This window comes from Pecten maximus, chromosome 5, assembly GCF_902652985.1.
Source record: "Pecten maximus chromosome 5, xPecMax1.1, whole genome shotgun sequence".
Lineage (NCBI taxonomy): Eukaryota > Metazoa > Mollusca > Bivalvia > Pectinida > Pectinidae > Pecten > Pecten maximus.
Window position 1 is genome coordinate 40,574,312 of NC_047019.1, and position 17,883 is coordinate 40,592,194.

Consider the following 17,883-nt stretch of genomic DNA (forward strand, 5'->3'; position numbering starts at 1 on the left):
AATACTTGTACAGTATACATGTATGCTGTAGAGGAGACTGAACACGAGTGATTTCTCAAATACAAATATATGAAAGTAGACAATAAGTTTATGTAAATGTTATCAATTGAGAAACAATAATGTATGTTTTCCTTCTTTGTAGCTCTGTAAACATCCCTGGTATATACATGCATATATGTCAATTTTGTATAACTTTCATTTTTGCATGTGTTTAAAAATTTACACAGTTTGGATACCACTAGTCAAACTGTTAAATGAACCAGTCAAATGAGACTTGGTACTAACCCTATCAATTGTTTAAAGCCTACCAATAGTTGCTGTTTTACCAGACTTTGATTATAAATGATTGGATTTGTATTATCATTACACTGGGTAATGTATTTACACATACAAAGTAAAACACAGCATATGTTTGTAGTTGTAAGTTGTGATTACAGGCAGGAAGTTATCCACTGACCAGTTCCTAAGTAAGCTGCCAAAGAATGTCATCAGGGATGGCAAGGTGATTGACATCCGAGAATCTGTCAATGATACTCTGAAGGTAGGCATACACAATGTTAGTATGTTTTTACCATATGAGGTAATTCCTTGTTTCTTTGCCAAGAAAGAAGTTAATAACAAAGACTCTTTATTATAGTTTACCCTGTTCAAATGTTCATTTTTCAGTCTCTCACTTCTATTTATCTAAAAATTTTGCCTTTCATCTCTTCTGTTGATCGATTTGTAGACAAATATAGTTCTATTTGTAAGTCCTTCTGAATATCACTATTTGATCAGCTAAATTCAGAACAGGAAATACAGATTGCCAGATTATAAAACTTGGTGTACATTGATACAGGGAGGTAAAGCTACCGGTCCCCCCGTCACTGTAGTGGACACAGATGTAGTTAAGGACATGAGGAAGAGGTAAGCCAGTCATCATCACCAAACATTTACCAACATTGTTTTCTGTTTATTTACACAAATACTTTTGCTGAAAGTTTCTTTTAGTGGTATAATTTTCCTCTCGTGATCAGTCAGCTAGGGGATTTAGGGACATCCTCGTATGAATGTATGTAACCAAATGACATCCTTGCTCTACCGACTTCATTAATGATCAAGTTGTGCTTCAAACTCTTACTCATAACTATTGCCTCTTTTTATGATATTTAGTAGTGTTTTTACTGAGCGACATTGTGATGAGAAGATTCTTACCAGATTTTATTGTTTATTGTTCAGTGTTTAATATGGAGATTTGTATTTCTTTAGATGCCTTAATTTTTAGCTCACCTGGACCAAAGGTCCGGTGAGCTTATGCCATGGTGCGTCGTCCGTCGACCGTCCGTCAACATTTGCTTCAAATTGCTACTAGTCAAAAAGTTCTTATTGGATTTTGATCAAATTTGGTCAGAAACATCCTTGGTGGAAGGGGATCAGATTTTGCATAAATGGTGACTCTGACCCCCAAGGGGCCTGAGGGGCGGGGCCCAATAGGGGAAATTGAGGCAATTCCTTTAAATCGCTACTAGTCATAAAGTTATGAATGGATTTGAACCCAATTTGGTAAGAAACATCCTTTGTAGAAGGGGAACAGATTTTGCATAAATGGTGACTTTGACCCCTAAGGGGCCAAAGGGGCGGGGCCCCATATGGGAAATAGAGGTAATTCCTTTAAATCGCTACTAGTCATAAAGTTATGAATAGATTTGAACCCAATTTAGTAAGAAACATCCTTTGGGGAAGGGGAACAGATTTTGCATAAATGGTGACTCTGACCCCCAAGGGGCCAAAGGAACGGGGCCTAATGGGGAAATAGAGGTAATTCCTTCAAATCACTACTAGTCATAAAGTTATGAATGGATTTGAACCCAATTTGGTCAGAAACATTCTTGTGGGAAGGGGAACAGATTTTGCATAAATGATGACTCTGACCCCCGAGGGGCCAAAGGGGTGGGGCCCCATAGGGAAATAGAGGTAATTCCTTTAAATCGCTACTAGTCATAAAGTTATAAATGCATGTTGTAAACTCAGAGAGTCTGGACTTCATTATTTCTTTAAAGCAGCTGGGATCCCCACACTATAACCATATATAGCATTGTTTGAGGTTAACAAACAAAAGGAATTGAACATGAACATTATTTTGACATTTGGTCAAATCCAACCAGGTGAGCGATACAGGCCCCATGGGCCTCTTGTTTTATTTGCAAGGGACATAACTCACAATTTAGTTTGTAAAATGAAAGTTTATACATGTAATATATGTATCTGGTTTCAGACTGGAGATGGAGGAGTCACGTCGACCATCAACACCTCGAGATATTAGCACACTCCGTGTCAAGTCAGACAGTGGTAATCAAACATATATCCTCAAGATGAAGTTCTGGGAAACAATTGCTGACCTCAGAAAATACATAGATATACACAGGTATGTGAAAATACCCTCTCATCAACATTCTAGCGAGCAAATTTCTACTTATATGACTATGTATTGGTGAAAATTTGACACATCATAACATGGCGACTGGAATGGGGAGTAATTATCTTGATCCTTTAACACATGTTATTAACACCTTGGTGTTGTTTAGAATTGTATCCCCCATTTGTGTGGGTTATATGTTGTTTACAATGTGTATCCCACATTTGTGTGGGTTATATGTTGTTTACAATGTGTATCCCCCATTTGAGTGGGTTAATTATATGTTGTTTACTATGTGTATCCCCCATTTGTGTGGGTTATATGTTGTTTACAATGTGTATCCCCCATTTGTGTGGGTTATATGTTGTTTACAATGTGTATACCCTATTTGTGTGGGTTATATGTTGTTTACAATGTGTATCCCCCATTTGTGTGGGTTATATGTTGTTTACAATGTGTATCCCCCATTTGTGTGGGTTATATGTTGTTTACAATGTGTATCCCCCATTTGTGTGGGTTATATGTTGTTTACAATGTGTATCCCCCATTTGTGTGTGTTATATGTTGTTTACTATGTGTATCCCCCATTTGTGTGTGTTATATGTTGTTTAAAATATGTATCCCCCATTTGTGTGGGCTATATGTTGTTTACAATGTGTATACCCGATTTGTGTGGGTTATATGTTGTTTACAATGTGCATCCCCCATTTGTGTGTTATATGTTGTTTACAATGTGTATCCCCCATTTGTGTGTGTTATATGTTGTTTACAATGTGTATCCCCCATATGTGTGGGTTATATGTTGTTTACAATGTGTATCCCCCATTTGTGTGTTATATGTTGTTTACAATGTGTATACCCCATTTGTGTGTTATATGTTGTTAACAATGTGTATACCCTATTTGTGGGTTATATGTTGTTTACAATGTGTATCCCCCATTTGTGTGTTATATGTTGTTTACAATGTGTATACCCTATTTGTGGGTTATATGTTGTTTACAATGTGTATCCCCCATTTGTGTGGGTTATATGTTGTTAACAATGTGTATCCCCCATTTGTGTGGGTTATATGTTGTTTACAATGTGTATCCCCCATTTGTGTGTTATATGTTGTTTACAATGTGTATACCCTATTTGTGTGTTATATGTTGTTTACAATGTGTATCCCCCATTTGTGTGGGTTATATGTTGTTTACAATGTGTATCCCCCATTTGTGTGTTATATGTTGTTTACATTGTGTATACCCCATTTGTGTGTTATATGTTGTTTACAATGTGTATCCCCCATATGTGTGGGTTATATGTTGTTTACAATGTGTATCCCCCATTTGTGTGGGTTATATGTTGTTTACAATGTGTATCCCCCATTTGTGTGTTATATGTTGTTTACATTGTGTATCCCCCATTTGTGGGTTATATGTTGTTTACTATATGTATCCCCCATTTGTGTGGGTTATATGTTGTTTACAATGTGTATCCGATCCCCCATTTGTGTAGGTTATATGTTGTACTATGTTTGTAAACTTGTTCTAGATTTGTTCTACTGAACATGTGGATTTTACTTTTTCTTCTCAGACCTATGGGTTTACCTGATTACCAGATTGTTTCAACATACCCCACAAAAGTATACGACAACAGCTCAGCCACACTAGAATCTGCTGGCCTCACTCCAAATGCTGTGCTTCACCTACGACAGAAAAAGTCCTAGTCTCGGGAGAACTTTAACTTTTTGTGTCATAGTCAACTTGCTATGTTATCCTAATATCCACCTGATTTACTTAAAGGGTAATATAGTTGCCATTCACTGTTGCTGTAAAATGATTTAAAATACCTCATTGTCATGTGACTGAACAATGCCCAGGTAGCTTTAATAGGAAAATTATAATGATTTGAATAATTAACCAAACAATTTTAATTAAAAATAAATGAGTAGAAAACAAGACAACTACTACTTGGTTGATTTACAGAATTTTAGTTTGAAATGTAATCATCACAGATTGTAGAATTGCCAGATATGTGTTACAGGAATGCATTTAGATGTTAGTTGCATGTACATGCTACCCCATGCTGTCTGGAAGCAGTTATAGAGGAACTGAGGAATTTTATACAATATAGGAAGAGCTGTGGTACAGTTTGGATGGCCAGCGAAGTACATGTTGATAATGAGGTTTACTACATTATAACAAGTGTTGTGGTACAGCTTTTGATGGACAGCGAAGTACATGTTGATAATGAGGTTTACTACATTATAACAAGTGTTGTGGTACAGCTTTTGATGGACAGCGAAGTACATGTTGATAATGAGGTTTACTACATTATAACAGGTGTTGTGGTATAGCTTGGATGGCCAGCGAAGTACATGTTGATAATGAGGTTTACTACATTATAACAAGTGTTGTGGTACAGCTTGGATGGCCAGCGAAGTACATGTTGATAATGAGGTTTACTACATTATAACAGCGAAGTACATGTTGATAAATATCATACTCTAATTACTGTGAGTGGTTAATGTACAATACATATAGATATCAGTACTAGGTCATTGTTACAAAATTTTCCCTATTTGGGAATATTGGTTCCTCTATATCAGAAGTCTTAAGACGACATTCTACAATTTGATCAGCTGTGTCTTACTGACTATTGCTGTTAACTGAGAGATTGATTGTAACTGAGGTCATGATAAATTATAAACGTTTCTGCTGGTTATAGAACTTGAGACCCAATGCTTTACTGATATTGCTAACAAGCTCCCTAGCAGAGTCATTGGGAAGCAGATAGTGTCTTACCAGGGCTGATATTGAGGCTAGGGGAAGCTACCTCTGGTACATCCTATCTTGTGAGGAAGTCTGACCAGGTCTTTGTGACGATATAGGGTTTTATACATTAATGGGATTATTATGGTTTTGGTAATTTATTTGCAGTAGATCTGCATCACACAACCGTAATATAGGTAATGTTAACTTGCATCAGAAAACTGCAGAAACTTTTAAAGTCTTGAAAGCTTGTATTTGAAATAAGATGAAGACATTTTGATAACAAGTTGTATAAAAAAATGTGATAGATAAAATGGAAAATTTTTTAACCTGTATGTCAATTTAATATTTTTTAAATGAATATGAAATAAAAACAAAGCCATGAAAAAAAATCCTGGGTTATTTCCCCTTGGTAGTATAATAATTAACCAGCCAGATAGCACCCAAATTAAGTGTAAACTCATTCATTTATAAAATATTTCTTGAGTTATCGAGAAAAAAAGCATTTTAATATCTGAAGCTGTTTTAATTCAAAATTAAGTATGAGAATATGTTTATCCTTTTTGAAATGTGCAATTGATCATTTTGTATGTGAAATGTATTTAATTGAAGGTATCTAAAATAATGAGATACTATATCAATGTTATATGTCCGTCCAAGTGTTTGTACATTTGTTGCAAAACTTGCCATGATTCGTCCATAGAATGAGACACCGTCTGATTCAGACCATGTATACACACCACACCACTAGACTGGCAATTAGTCTTTTCACTAATGTTTTATTTTTATTTGGATAGAAAATAACATTTCTCTTGATAAGAGCTGATTGGTTTTGAAAGAGGAGAAACTTTCTAATGTCCAAGCTGTCATCATCAGTGTTTCTTGATGCATTGAACAAGACATTGTTGGTTAAGTTTATCACTGAAGTTGTTATTCAGTAGAATTTCCTTACATACTGTGTATTGAGTGATCTTATAATTATGTTTTACTTAGCATAGTGATCAAAATTGTTCTGGTGTAAATCATTTCATGAAAGTACCCAGGTACATGTATTAAGTTTGAGGAAGGCCTACATCAGACAATGTTTGTGCGATAAATGTCCTGACTTATGAATATGAATGTGATTCAACCATAGTGGAGTTTTTACTTATCAAAAGTTTTCAAGATTATCAAAAATTTGAAATAAAATAACATCTTAGATTATGCATTTTGAGATAATGATCAATGGCAGTGTTATGTGTACTTTGTATAACAGTGTCCATTATACTGGGTAATAAACAGGATTTCTTTCCGATAAAATGAGAGACCCCTAGTAATCTATTTTACACATACCATTGGGATATTTTGTTGACCTGCTCAATTTTTTACATAATCCGTCCAATCAACATTATAAATTTGAATGGCACTCACATTCACCAATTAGCTTTCAATGATTCTTTATTTTAATAATTTAAAACTTATACAATTTTTGTGATACAGGGAAAATGTATAATGAAATTGTCATTATTTTTCTGCACTTGATTTTACTGTGATAGGTTGTAGTTTTATATGTCAGTCTATCATACAAAGACGATTGTCTTAAAGGCAGGTTTGTTCATGTTGTCTTGCTTCTGTACAAATGTAGTATAGTAGTGAGATTTAACCTTGAAATGACCTCTTGTGTATAATTTTATTGAAAACTGAAACAATCTGTTGTATTTGATAAATGTTAGTGGCGTGTGACTTTATAGAAATGTGTTTCCCCAGAGTCTGATGAAGACTTTATTTTATGTGTGATTAAACAAATAAACTTGGTATATTATATACCTGTACAATACTGTGATACATACCCACTGCTGTTTGTAATCAAAATATGTATCCTACAACATACAAATGAATAATAATGATAGTTCTTCCTAGATCTGTATCAATTGAATATTATGTTCATTAAAAGGGACCAGCCATATTAATTTGGTCGAGTGCTTTTTAGCTTGCCGCTTAAAGAGGAGGGGAGCTTGCATTTTCACTGTGGCATCGGTGTTGGTGTTGGTTTGCAAATGTTTTAGTTATAGTGCAAGTGTTGAAAGACATAGTTTTTTATTGGAACTGACACTAGGGGCCTATTTTATCTTTATTTACTGGTATACATTACTACTGACTGTAATGAGTACATTGTATCAGCCTATGGCTATGTTACAATTTGCACAGAAACATTAAGAAAGCCTACATTCAGACTGCCTATGGTTATATTGAATTTCACCAAAGAACATTAAGAAAGCCTACATTCAGACTGCCTATGGTTATATTGAATTACACCAAAGAACATTAAGAAAGCCTACATTCAGACGGCCTTTAGGTACCTAGTATGTTGAATTTCTCCCACAAACACTCCGACGTTCTATAGGTATATATGTTGCATTTCTCAAGGACACTCAGGCGGCCTATGGGTTTGTTACGTTGTACCCAAAGACATTTAGACGGCCTTCCAGTGTGTTGCATTTCACTCAAAACATTCAGCCAACCTATGGATATGTTGCATTTCGCCCAAGGACATTCAGACGACATATGAATATGATGCATTCCACCAAGGACATTCGGATAACTAACACACATTTGGCTGCAAATATTATGTGGATGTTTATAAACACAATAAAGTTTTTTGCTCACCTTGCCCAAAGGAAAATATAAATGGCGACCCTGTAGTAGGGAAAATACAGATAGGCCTTTAGATCACAACTTGTCATCAAGGACTACCTGGTAATGGATTTTGACCATATTTGGTCTAAATGGCGACCCCCTGGAACAGGAAGGGCATGGCCAATAGGCGTAATATAGAAGTTATTTTATTCCCTCTTCTTCTTGTCAAATTGAAAGGATTTGATAAATATTTGCTCTGAAACATGTGACATGCATGGTAACGACAAACGTCTGGGAGTTACCTTCAAAGCTTACCACACATCGATCTAAAAGGACTGTAGAAAAGAAACACAAGCGAATGGACCTATAGGGCCAAGAAGTCCCTTTTCTCTCCTTTTGGGTGGTTGTTATAGGTGATCTTATTTTGCGCGAAAAAAAACCCAACGGTGACGAATGAAATTTATCCCATGTAAGAGATGAGTAATTTTAGCGCCCTTTAAAATCGGACTTTTTCTCCCTTTATGTTTTATTCTAAAGGAACATTTTTAAAAAGCTTACATATATTTGCCGCCGCAATTGCGACACTTAATCCCCATATTTTCTCTTCTCTGATGCCTACACTTCTTTTCTTCAACCTGTTCCTCCTAAGACAATCATCCTTATATTACAATTTCCCTTTAGATATCCCCATGTCCCAACGATTTCTAATGTTCTACAATGTCCCGGGGTCCCAAAACTTTCTAAAATTCAACGATATCCCGAGGTCCACAACACCTTTATAATATTCTACGATACTCTACCAGGCCCCAACGATTTGTAATATTCTACAATATCCCCAAGTCCCAACTCCTTTTTAATGTTTTACTATATATCGAGGTCCCACAACTCCTTTCTAATATTTTACGATAATCGCAGGTACCAACGATTTCGAATGTTGAACGATATCCCAAGGTCCCAACGATTTCTAATGATCTACGATAATGCATTTCTTTTATTTATTAATCATTAATCAGAACTCATTTTGATTTCGCAAGCGCTATTTTGTTTCCATACAAAACAAAGTACATTGAAAAAATCGAAGGTGTTCAGAGAAGGGCAACAAAACTGGTCGCCAAAGTAAAACATCTGCCATATCCAGAAATACTGAAGTGCCTGAATTTACCAACATTATCATTCAGAAGACAACGAGGAGATAAGATCGAACTATATATAATAATTCATGGAAAATACGATCGCGAGGTAACCGGAAGTTATGGGGAAATGTTTCAAATCGGTCTGGAAACAGAAGAAATTCTTTGAAAATATACCCTCAACAGCGTTCACGTCCTACGAACTATAAATGTGTGGAATGTGTGCTAATAATTTGAATTGTTTCAAAAGTGAACTTTGATTTATTTTACAATTTCAAGGCCAGTTTATGAACTGTAGTGTCGTTACATTCACAAATTATTATTAGAACAATTACCATGACTTGACCTTTGACATTAAACATATTTATTGTCCCAAATAGGCACAAAGGATTTAGCACAAGTTATGACAACTTATGAAGCCATCTCCTATCAACAAAACATTTTACGCAATTGATGACATAATAAGTCAATTTTACATAATAAATAGTGATATAAAGAAACCGTGAGAACAAAGAACAAGAATTAGAGTCAGAATTAAAAGACTTGTATTCAGGTGCGAGCGGAAATACAAATGAAGGAGCGATAACTAGAGTAGAGGGAGAACTTAAGAAAATTAGGGAGGAGAAAATTAAGGGTATGATAATTAGAGCGAAAGCTAGATGGAAAGTAGAAGGAGAGAAAACTTCTAGATATTTTTGTAACTTAGAAAAGAGACACTTCACAGAAAAGCTTATTCCAAAACTAATAACAGAAGGAGATAAGGAAATTTTAGAAATAGTTGAAATCATGGTAGAACAGGTCAATTTTTTTACCAAAATATATAAAAGTATAGAGACTGAAGTAGAAGATACACATATTCAAAGATTTTTTATGAAGAAAATCCATATAACTATAAATTAACTACAGAGGAATCTGACAAAATGGAAGGTATACTCTCCAGATCGGAATGCTTAAATGCTTTGAAGAATATGAAAAACTGTAAATCTCCTGGGCTTGATGGATTCACAGTAGAATTTTACAAAAAAAATTGGAATGACCTTCACCAACCACTTATTTGCTCCTTTAATGAATCGTTTAGAAAGGGTCAGTTATCAATCTCTCAACGCCAAGGTATCATTCATTGTATACCAAAAGAAGGTAAATCAAAATTGTTCTTAAAAAATTGGCGACCCATATCTCTTTTAAATGTTGACTATAAAATTGCCTCCGCTTGTATTGCCAATAGAATAAAACCATACCTAAGTCAACTTATCAGTGATTCACAGAAAGGATTTGTCAGGGCAAGGTACATAGGAGAGTGCACCAGATTTATTTCAGACATTATTGAGAAAACAAAAGAAAGCAACATTCCAGGGCTCCTTATGCTGTTAGACTTTGAAAAAGCCTTTGACTCTCTTGAATGGAAATTTATTCAAAATGCGTTAGAATTTCAGGGTTTCGGGCCTATGTTAAGACAATGGATAACAACTTTTTATAATAATTGTACAAGTTGCATTACCAATAATGGTCATATTTCCCAATTTATTGATATTGAAAGAGGAGTAAGGCAGGGTGACCCTTTGTCTCCATATATTTGTATTCTATCGGTCGAACTATTTAGTTCATCACTAAAGTTTAATTCTGATATCAAAGGAATTAAGATTGACGATTCTGAATATATGCTGAGCATGCTAGGAAAGATAACAGTAATTAAGTCTCTAGCTCTGCCAATATTTACACATTTATTTTCATCTCTTCCAGACCCTTCCAGAAAGTTTTTTTTCAAAATCTACAAAAAATCTTCTTTAAGATTTTGTGTTCTGGGAAAAATGATAAAATAAAAAGAAAAGTAATTTTCAATACATATGAAAATGGTGGGTTAGGAATGCCAAATGTTAAGGCGTATTGTCAAGCACAGAAAATGTCATGGATAAAGAAAGTCCTTAATCCAGAAAACTATTCCAGTTGGAAAATGCTACTAGTTACCCAAATAGAAAAACTAGGAGGTGAAAAGATTTGGTATATGAACAATGAAGGTTTATTGAAAATTTCAAAGAAATTTAATGTCTTTTGGGGCAATGTAATTAAGGTATGGGCCTCCTGTAGGAAGTCACCTCCCACAACCCCAGAAGACATGTTAGCTCAACCATTATGGTTAAATAACGAGATATTGATCAATGGTAAACATATTATATATTATAAGTGGATAGAAAAAAATGTTTTTTTTTCATTAATGATTTAATAAATGAAGCAGGGGAGTTTTTGTCCTTTGAAGATTTCAACCAGAAGTTTGAAATTAATACTGATATTGTAACTTACCAAGGAATATTGATGGCTATTCCAAGAGCTTGGAAACAAAGTATAAACCAAAATGGTGGAAATCTTGATATTATTGAAACAAATCTTATATGTGCATTAAAAACAAAAGAAAAGGTTGCAAAATATTTGTATAACTTATTGGTAAGTGAATATGTATTAGCTCCTGTTAAAACTATAGAAAAGTGGAATGATAGATTAGAAACAGAAATAACGGTAGAAGATTGGAAGGTGATTTATAGGGCACCTTTTCTCATGACAGACGACTCAAACTTACGAACATTTCAATTTAAATTGCTCCATAGGATTCTGTATACAAACACCAGACTTCTTAAAATGAAAATTGTAGAAAGTAAGCTATGTACCTTTTGTATGGCTGACAGAGAATCTATGGAGCATCTTTTCTGGGAATGGGAATTTTCTCGGGTTCGGTGGGAATTTTAAGAAAATGGTTTCTTGTCCAAAACCAATATCAACTTCCCAATGACATGTATTTCGGTTCTTTTAGGTAACAACAATGATCCTCAATTTGAAGATATAAATTTCTGTATCTTGCTTATAAAAAGTTAATATATACTTGTAGATGCAATAATACTAACCCATCTGTTGAAGGAGTAAGAGCAGTGCTCAGATATTACAAGCAAGTTGATACTCAAAGTCTATTTTATTACTCTCGGCGAAAGGCAGAACTAGTAAGGAGACGATGGTCAAATATAGACCTAGCACTTCAACTAGAACAGTAAATAAATAACAACAACTTTACATGATTTCACAACTTAGAATTTAATGTAGTTAAGGTCATTTGCTATACAAAGTGTTTGCATTATATATATGTATTAAGTTACTGGTGTATTGACATATGGTACTGTTGAAATGTACACGCTTGTATGATACAGGAATACTGTGGGAATACGAATGTTAATAGTGTACAATAATAGTGACAAGATAAAGAAATATTATTTCTGATAAAAAAGGCAAAATGCCATAGAGTAAAAGTGAGGTCCAATAATAAAGAATCGCTCTAAAATGCAAATTTAATTGTACAATGTATATATTAATTGCTATTTACCACATGATTCCTGTATAAACAATACCAATGCTTATTAAATTAGTAACCTCTTGAATGTAATATTGTTTGGTGAACTTGAAAAATAAAAAAATGAGAGAAAAAAAGTCAATTTTACATAATAAATAGTGATATAAAGATAGACTTGCATGTTTAAAATCTCTTGCTGGATTTGATGAAAGCCTGCACATGTTCGAACACATAATTATTTACATCCAAAGCCAAATTACCATGCACTGAGTCTGGTGTAGAGGATGCACTATATCCTGTACCTCTACGATATCCACAGGTCCCAACGATTTCTAATGTTCTACGATATCCACAGGTCCCAACTCATTTCTAATATATCCCTGGGTCTCAACGATTTTGAATGTTCTACGATATATCCAGGTCTCAACAGTGTCTTATATTTGACATCCGATACGTTCACTTATATCACAGTTAACAGTAAATAACTTGCGGCAAAAAACAACAACAACAACAACAACGATACGGTTGTACCTATCTACATAATGTTGTACCTGGGGATGTCACGTGCCAATGAAGCGAGGCAGCCGGGAAACTAAAACACGTCAACAGTACGTGTATGAGTTGTCGTCGGCGTTAAGTCTACTTCACTCGCAACATTTTGTTTAAAATATTTGGAGTTTGCTTATTTTCTTTCTCATTTGGGAGTATCGGTATACCCCGTGAGGGCACGGGTGAGGAAGTGGTCTGGACACTGTCTGTAGCTCCATAAATATGATTTATCAAGTCGAGACTTATTGCGTGAAAATCATTGGTAAGTATCAATAATACACATAAAAAAGGATCGTCGGTTTGGCCAATGTACACAGTCAACGTCAAAAGGAGGTGTCGGTTTGAGCAATGAATACAGTCAATGTTAAAAGGATGTGTCGGTTTGACCAATGAACATAGCCAACATCATCAAAAGGAGGTGTCGGTTCGACCAATGAACATCAAGCATCAAAATGAGGTGTCGGTTTGACCAATGAACATCAAGCATCAAAATGAGGTGTCGGTTTGACCAATGAACATCGTTTGTCACTCTGCAATCATTTGTGAACTTTTCGTCAGACTTTTTTGTTTTAATAAGAACACGATTTATTACCAAAATGATGCTACGAGTAATGTGTATAGTGTTTACTAGATTACTCTTTACGGGAGAAACAAAGGCAAATGTTTACTCATCATCGAGAGAAGTTCAGCTCGTGGCCAAAATGGAGGTGGCAATGATTGCCGTATTGAATGACTTTATAACAGCAGAGCAGAAGGCCGGACGTGACGTCAGCCAGGGCATTCTGACGTAAGTACATTTCAGCACTGACTGTTTTATCAAAGCGTGTTGTGGTCCTGTAATGCCGATTGCAACGTGTGTGTACATGTTTCGCGATTTGCCAGAGAATGAATTAAAGGTGGTATTTAGTTTTTATTTGAATCGGATAGTATAAAGAATGGAATATCAAATTCCTATTTGTCCAGTATTGATATGCGCCTGCATTTATGGAATATTGCATAATTCGCTCATTAAATCAAATATCACAGTATTTCGCGTTTTATTCACAATAAAATACACTCATAAAAAGCACACGTCAGATATTTTTATTTTCATTGCTCGGGTATTCATTTTTTTTTTCATTTAGATATATACATACCCTTTTACTTTGTCGATTACAATACACTACCATCACTGTTTATCAATGTTTCTGATCGTCAGAAACCTAAGAGACTCGGCCCTGTCGACAGAGCAGAATATCGCGAGTTGAGTCAATGGACAGGGCAGCGTATCGTGGGTTGAGTCAAGAGACAGAGCAGAATATCGTGGGTTGAGTCAATGGAAAGAGCAGAGTGTTGTTGGTTGAGTCAAGGGACAGAGCAGCGTCTCTTGGTTTTCCGACAATGGCTTTTTCTTTATCATACTTTAATAACACAGCTCAAACTACGGCATGCTTAGTTAATGTGATTAACAGACTCGTGGAATGATGTGTAGGTAATAAAGCAATCGGGATAAACATTGCCAAGGGTTTCGTGACGTCGGTGCTCCGTGAATCCCAAAGTAACCCTCCGTCAAATCTTGATCGGTCAAGGACGGAACATTGCTCGAAAATGTCAATAGTTCTGTACCAGTAAGAATAAACAAGATATAATATAGTAATTTACCGTGGCTCAAACTCAGTATAAGTGTAGTTGACTAAAACGGCAATGATAGCAACCAAGAGTGCAATGAGCAAGACATCTGCGCAGGAGTAAGGGTCCGTTCGAACTTTGGCCAAAAATGCGTAGGGTCATGAATGGTCAAAATTGGCACTATCACAAAACTGCATGTATATGGAGTAAAAGATGGAATCTCAATATTTATTTTGACCAGTTATTTGTACCATGTGTACACCACCTAAGATAGTTACACACACGAACGCACTTGCTATGCATGTACATAAACGGTATATAATTTTCAACTTCGACATAGATATAACTTTGACGAATAGTAGACTTTAAACTTCCCTTGGATCTACACTGACAGGGGGATTTTTGACAGACAAGACAAAACACAGTGCTTGACTTTAAGTGATGTTTTTATAGGTAAGGGTCTATTAAGGGTCCGAATAATAACGTTAGTTAAATGCTTCCCATGTAGACGTAATTGCTAAAATTGTTATTAATTTAATTATCATTATTAGGACCGCGCATTTACACCATTGAAAATTCAAAAATGTTGCAGATAGTTTTGTTTTGTTTTTTTAACAGAAGATGACAATCTTTTATTAATATGAGAAACCTCTTTTATCACAAGCTTTTTGACTCACGTGAAGGCTGTACATATGTCCCATGGTGACAATGGAGGGTTTGCCGATAATCCACTCACAGCCTTCCATCTCCTGAAGAGGGCTTCAGCAGACTGGCACACAGTTACCGATTCGATATGCTGCGAATCTTGTCTGGGCATCGCCAGTGTGAGAGGTAAATATTCGTTACACAAATGAAAATATACTTAAATAGTTCATTCTTATTCTGTAGTTGTTTTATTGAATAGCCAAAACACGTTACAAGGAATACTAGTACATGTATCATCAGACTCTTTCAATTTCTAATCCTACTATTTAATAACAGAAACATTAGTAAACATATCTGTCACAGGTCATATTTAAGTATAAGGTATTAAGAGCTACTTATTCATATACAGTGTATATATATAGTTTCCTAAATTGTGGTATGAATACGGAGTTTCAGTCCACATAGGAGTTGTAGTAGTCGTCGACCTATCCCGACGCTGCCAATGGAGGCTCCATTCCTCATAGACGATGTGGTATGGCTGTCGGCCTATCCCGACTCCACCAAGACGAAATTTCAGTATTCATACAAGTTGTAGCATGGTCGTCGGCCTATCGCGACTCCACCAATACCGAACTTCACTCGCATTCCACCAATACGGAGTTCCAATCCATATGGAAGTTGTAGTATGGATTCGGCCTATCAAATTGAGATCAAAGAATTGTATGCTCTGGGCTTGAAAATTGGTTTGACGCGAGAAACCATATTGGTTTACGATTATAAGTAACTTCAAATCATGCAAAATTTGCAAGCATTTATACTTTGTATAATCAAACATTAACAATATAATAGCTGAGATACCAACCCCATACTCTACCCATCTTCTAGTCTATTGTTATCACTTATCAATATACAATTCTACATATCGTTTTTAGAGTTTAAGAACACTATTCTAAAGATCCGCCAGGAAGGAGGACTGTCTGTAACAACAGACGATGTGGATGGAACAGCTAAATCAATCCTACGGTTATGGGAGACGTATGACCTTGACCTAGATGAACTGATGTCGGGAATTATTTATGACACAAAGACAGAACCTTTTACAAGCTCGGATATTATATACATATCACAGTTTGCACGAGGATATCAGAAAATTGTGTGGCTGGAGAAGTCGTTAGAGCGATACAATGTCTCCGGAGATGAGGACATGTGGATAAAGGCGACGTTAGCTAAGGAGTATAGCGAGGTGGGTATAGGCCCACCTAAACACAACCATTTTATGTAAAAAGGACAAAATAATAACCCCAAACACTATTATTTCACATACTGGATTACTATAATATCCGATATAGTTTTCTGTATATCTCTTAACATTTTATGTTGATATCCATAGGAATATACACATTCATTGTTTACATTCGATATGTAATTTATTTTATTTAATTTTTCTACTGGAATATCCTCAATAATTCATTCAGACGAAATGCGCATTTTTCCATCCAGTTTGTCTTAATATCACTGTTATAGGTATTTTAAAAATATCATGTTCTGACTTCAGTATGGAATGCCTTGGAAATCTGTGGAATTAATTACACCTTTCCTCAATATCGGTTAGTACTTATCAACATAGTGACATACAGTTATGATATTGAAATTAACAAAGCATCTGGAAAGTAAAAAGATAGTGATTACTTCGATAATTTTGTGTCTTAAAAGGAGGATATGGAAATAATTTATACGGTACGTCTATAAAAGCTATAATATATCAGTTATATTTTTGTTTGTTCAATACTTATTAGATTATACATTTGAACTACATTTGGTGACTTAATTAAGTGACTATTAACACGGTGATACTTTTTGACGTCAAGTTCGAGTCAGGACTCTTGCCTCGATAGGTTGCTTTGCGTTTTAGATGATAACAACATCAAAGCCGACTATCATCTGTATATGTCGCGGAGCTACAGAATACCGGAACACACAAAAGTGTTGGTGCCTGACGAATTGTCTGTCCTGAAAGGGGTTTACAGATCGCTATGTAGAGGTGAGATAAGGGTAGGTAACCTCGAGTGTCGTCAATAACGCCACTAGTTCTATAGCCCATTACAATAAGTTATCTATGATATTTCCATCAAAATCAAATGTATTTTAAGGTTAAAATAGCATAGTAACATACTGGGAAGAAATACGAATATCACATTTCAAATGTTGCATAACACCGGAATCATTTGTTTGTTTTGGGAAAGCACCAATCTTACACAGAGCAAAGACATGCAACATTATGTGACTCTATTTCAAAGGATGTGAAAAGATAACTTGATACCATTAATAAGATATTCTATTTATCAGACGGCAAAAGAAATGTCTCTTCTGAAGTGTTATCTTCGACCTACAAGGATCCCTTACTATCGGACAAAGGAGGAAGTTATGAATAACATTCCACGACTGTCTATTTTCCACGATGTCATTTCTGATCCTGAAATGGAAATGATTCGAGCTGCAGGTGCAAGTGTTGTGAGTACTGACATATGAAAACACGTGTTACGTTTTAATGGTATCGGTCAAATTTTAGAGACGAGCATCAGGGTCAAATTACATGTTACGACTTTATGAAAAGTATATTCAGTATTCTGGAAAATACATTGATATAATCAATTATCACCTCCCCATCGAGACTTTGACATCTTGTCTACCTATGATGAGTATCCTTCGTCGCTCACTGACGAGTCCCAGGACGAAACAGCTGTATATTCAGTTTGATTCATATTTTGCTCTACTATAATTTAATTCATTTGATAGTGGCACGGTTTAGAAAATACACATATTCTTATGAAATCTATCATTGGAAATTATGACGTT

The 17,883-nt window shown here is 35.3% G+C and overlaps 1 protein-coding gene across 5 annotated transcripts in view; it reads left to right on the top strand.

Moving 5' to 3' along the window:
- The window catches only part of LOC117328025 (UBX domain-containing protein 11-like), a 31,958-nt gene extending 24,865 nt beyond the window's left edge, over positions 1–7,093 (top strand). For all 5 annotated transcript variants that reach the window (XM_033885344.1, XM_033885347.1, XM_033885345.1 and 2 more), the window contains 4 exons: positions 438–541; positions 839–906; positions 2,255–2,404; positions 3,971–7,093. In XM_033885344.1, coding sequence (XP_033741235.1) covers positions 438–541; positions 839–906; positions 2,255–2,404; positions 3,971–4,103 — 455 coding nt within the window. In that variant the 3' untranslated portion in view covers positions 4,104–7,093. The remainder of the gene's footprint in view (positions 1–437; positions 542–838; positions 907–2,254; positions 2,405–3,970) is intronic.
- The last annotated feature ends 10,790 nt before the right edge of the window (positions 7,094–17,883 follow it).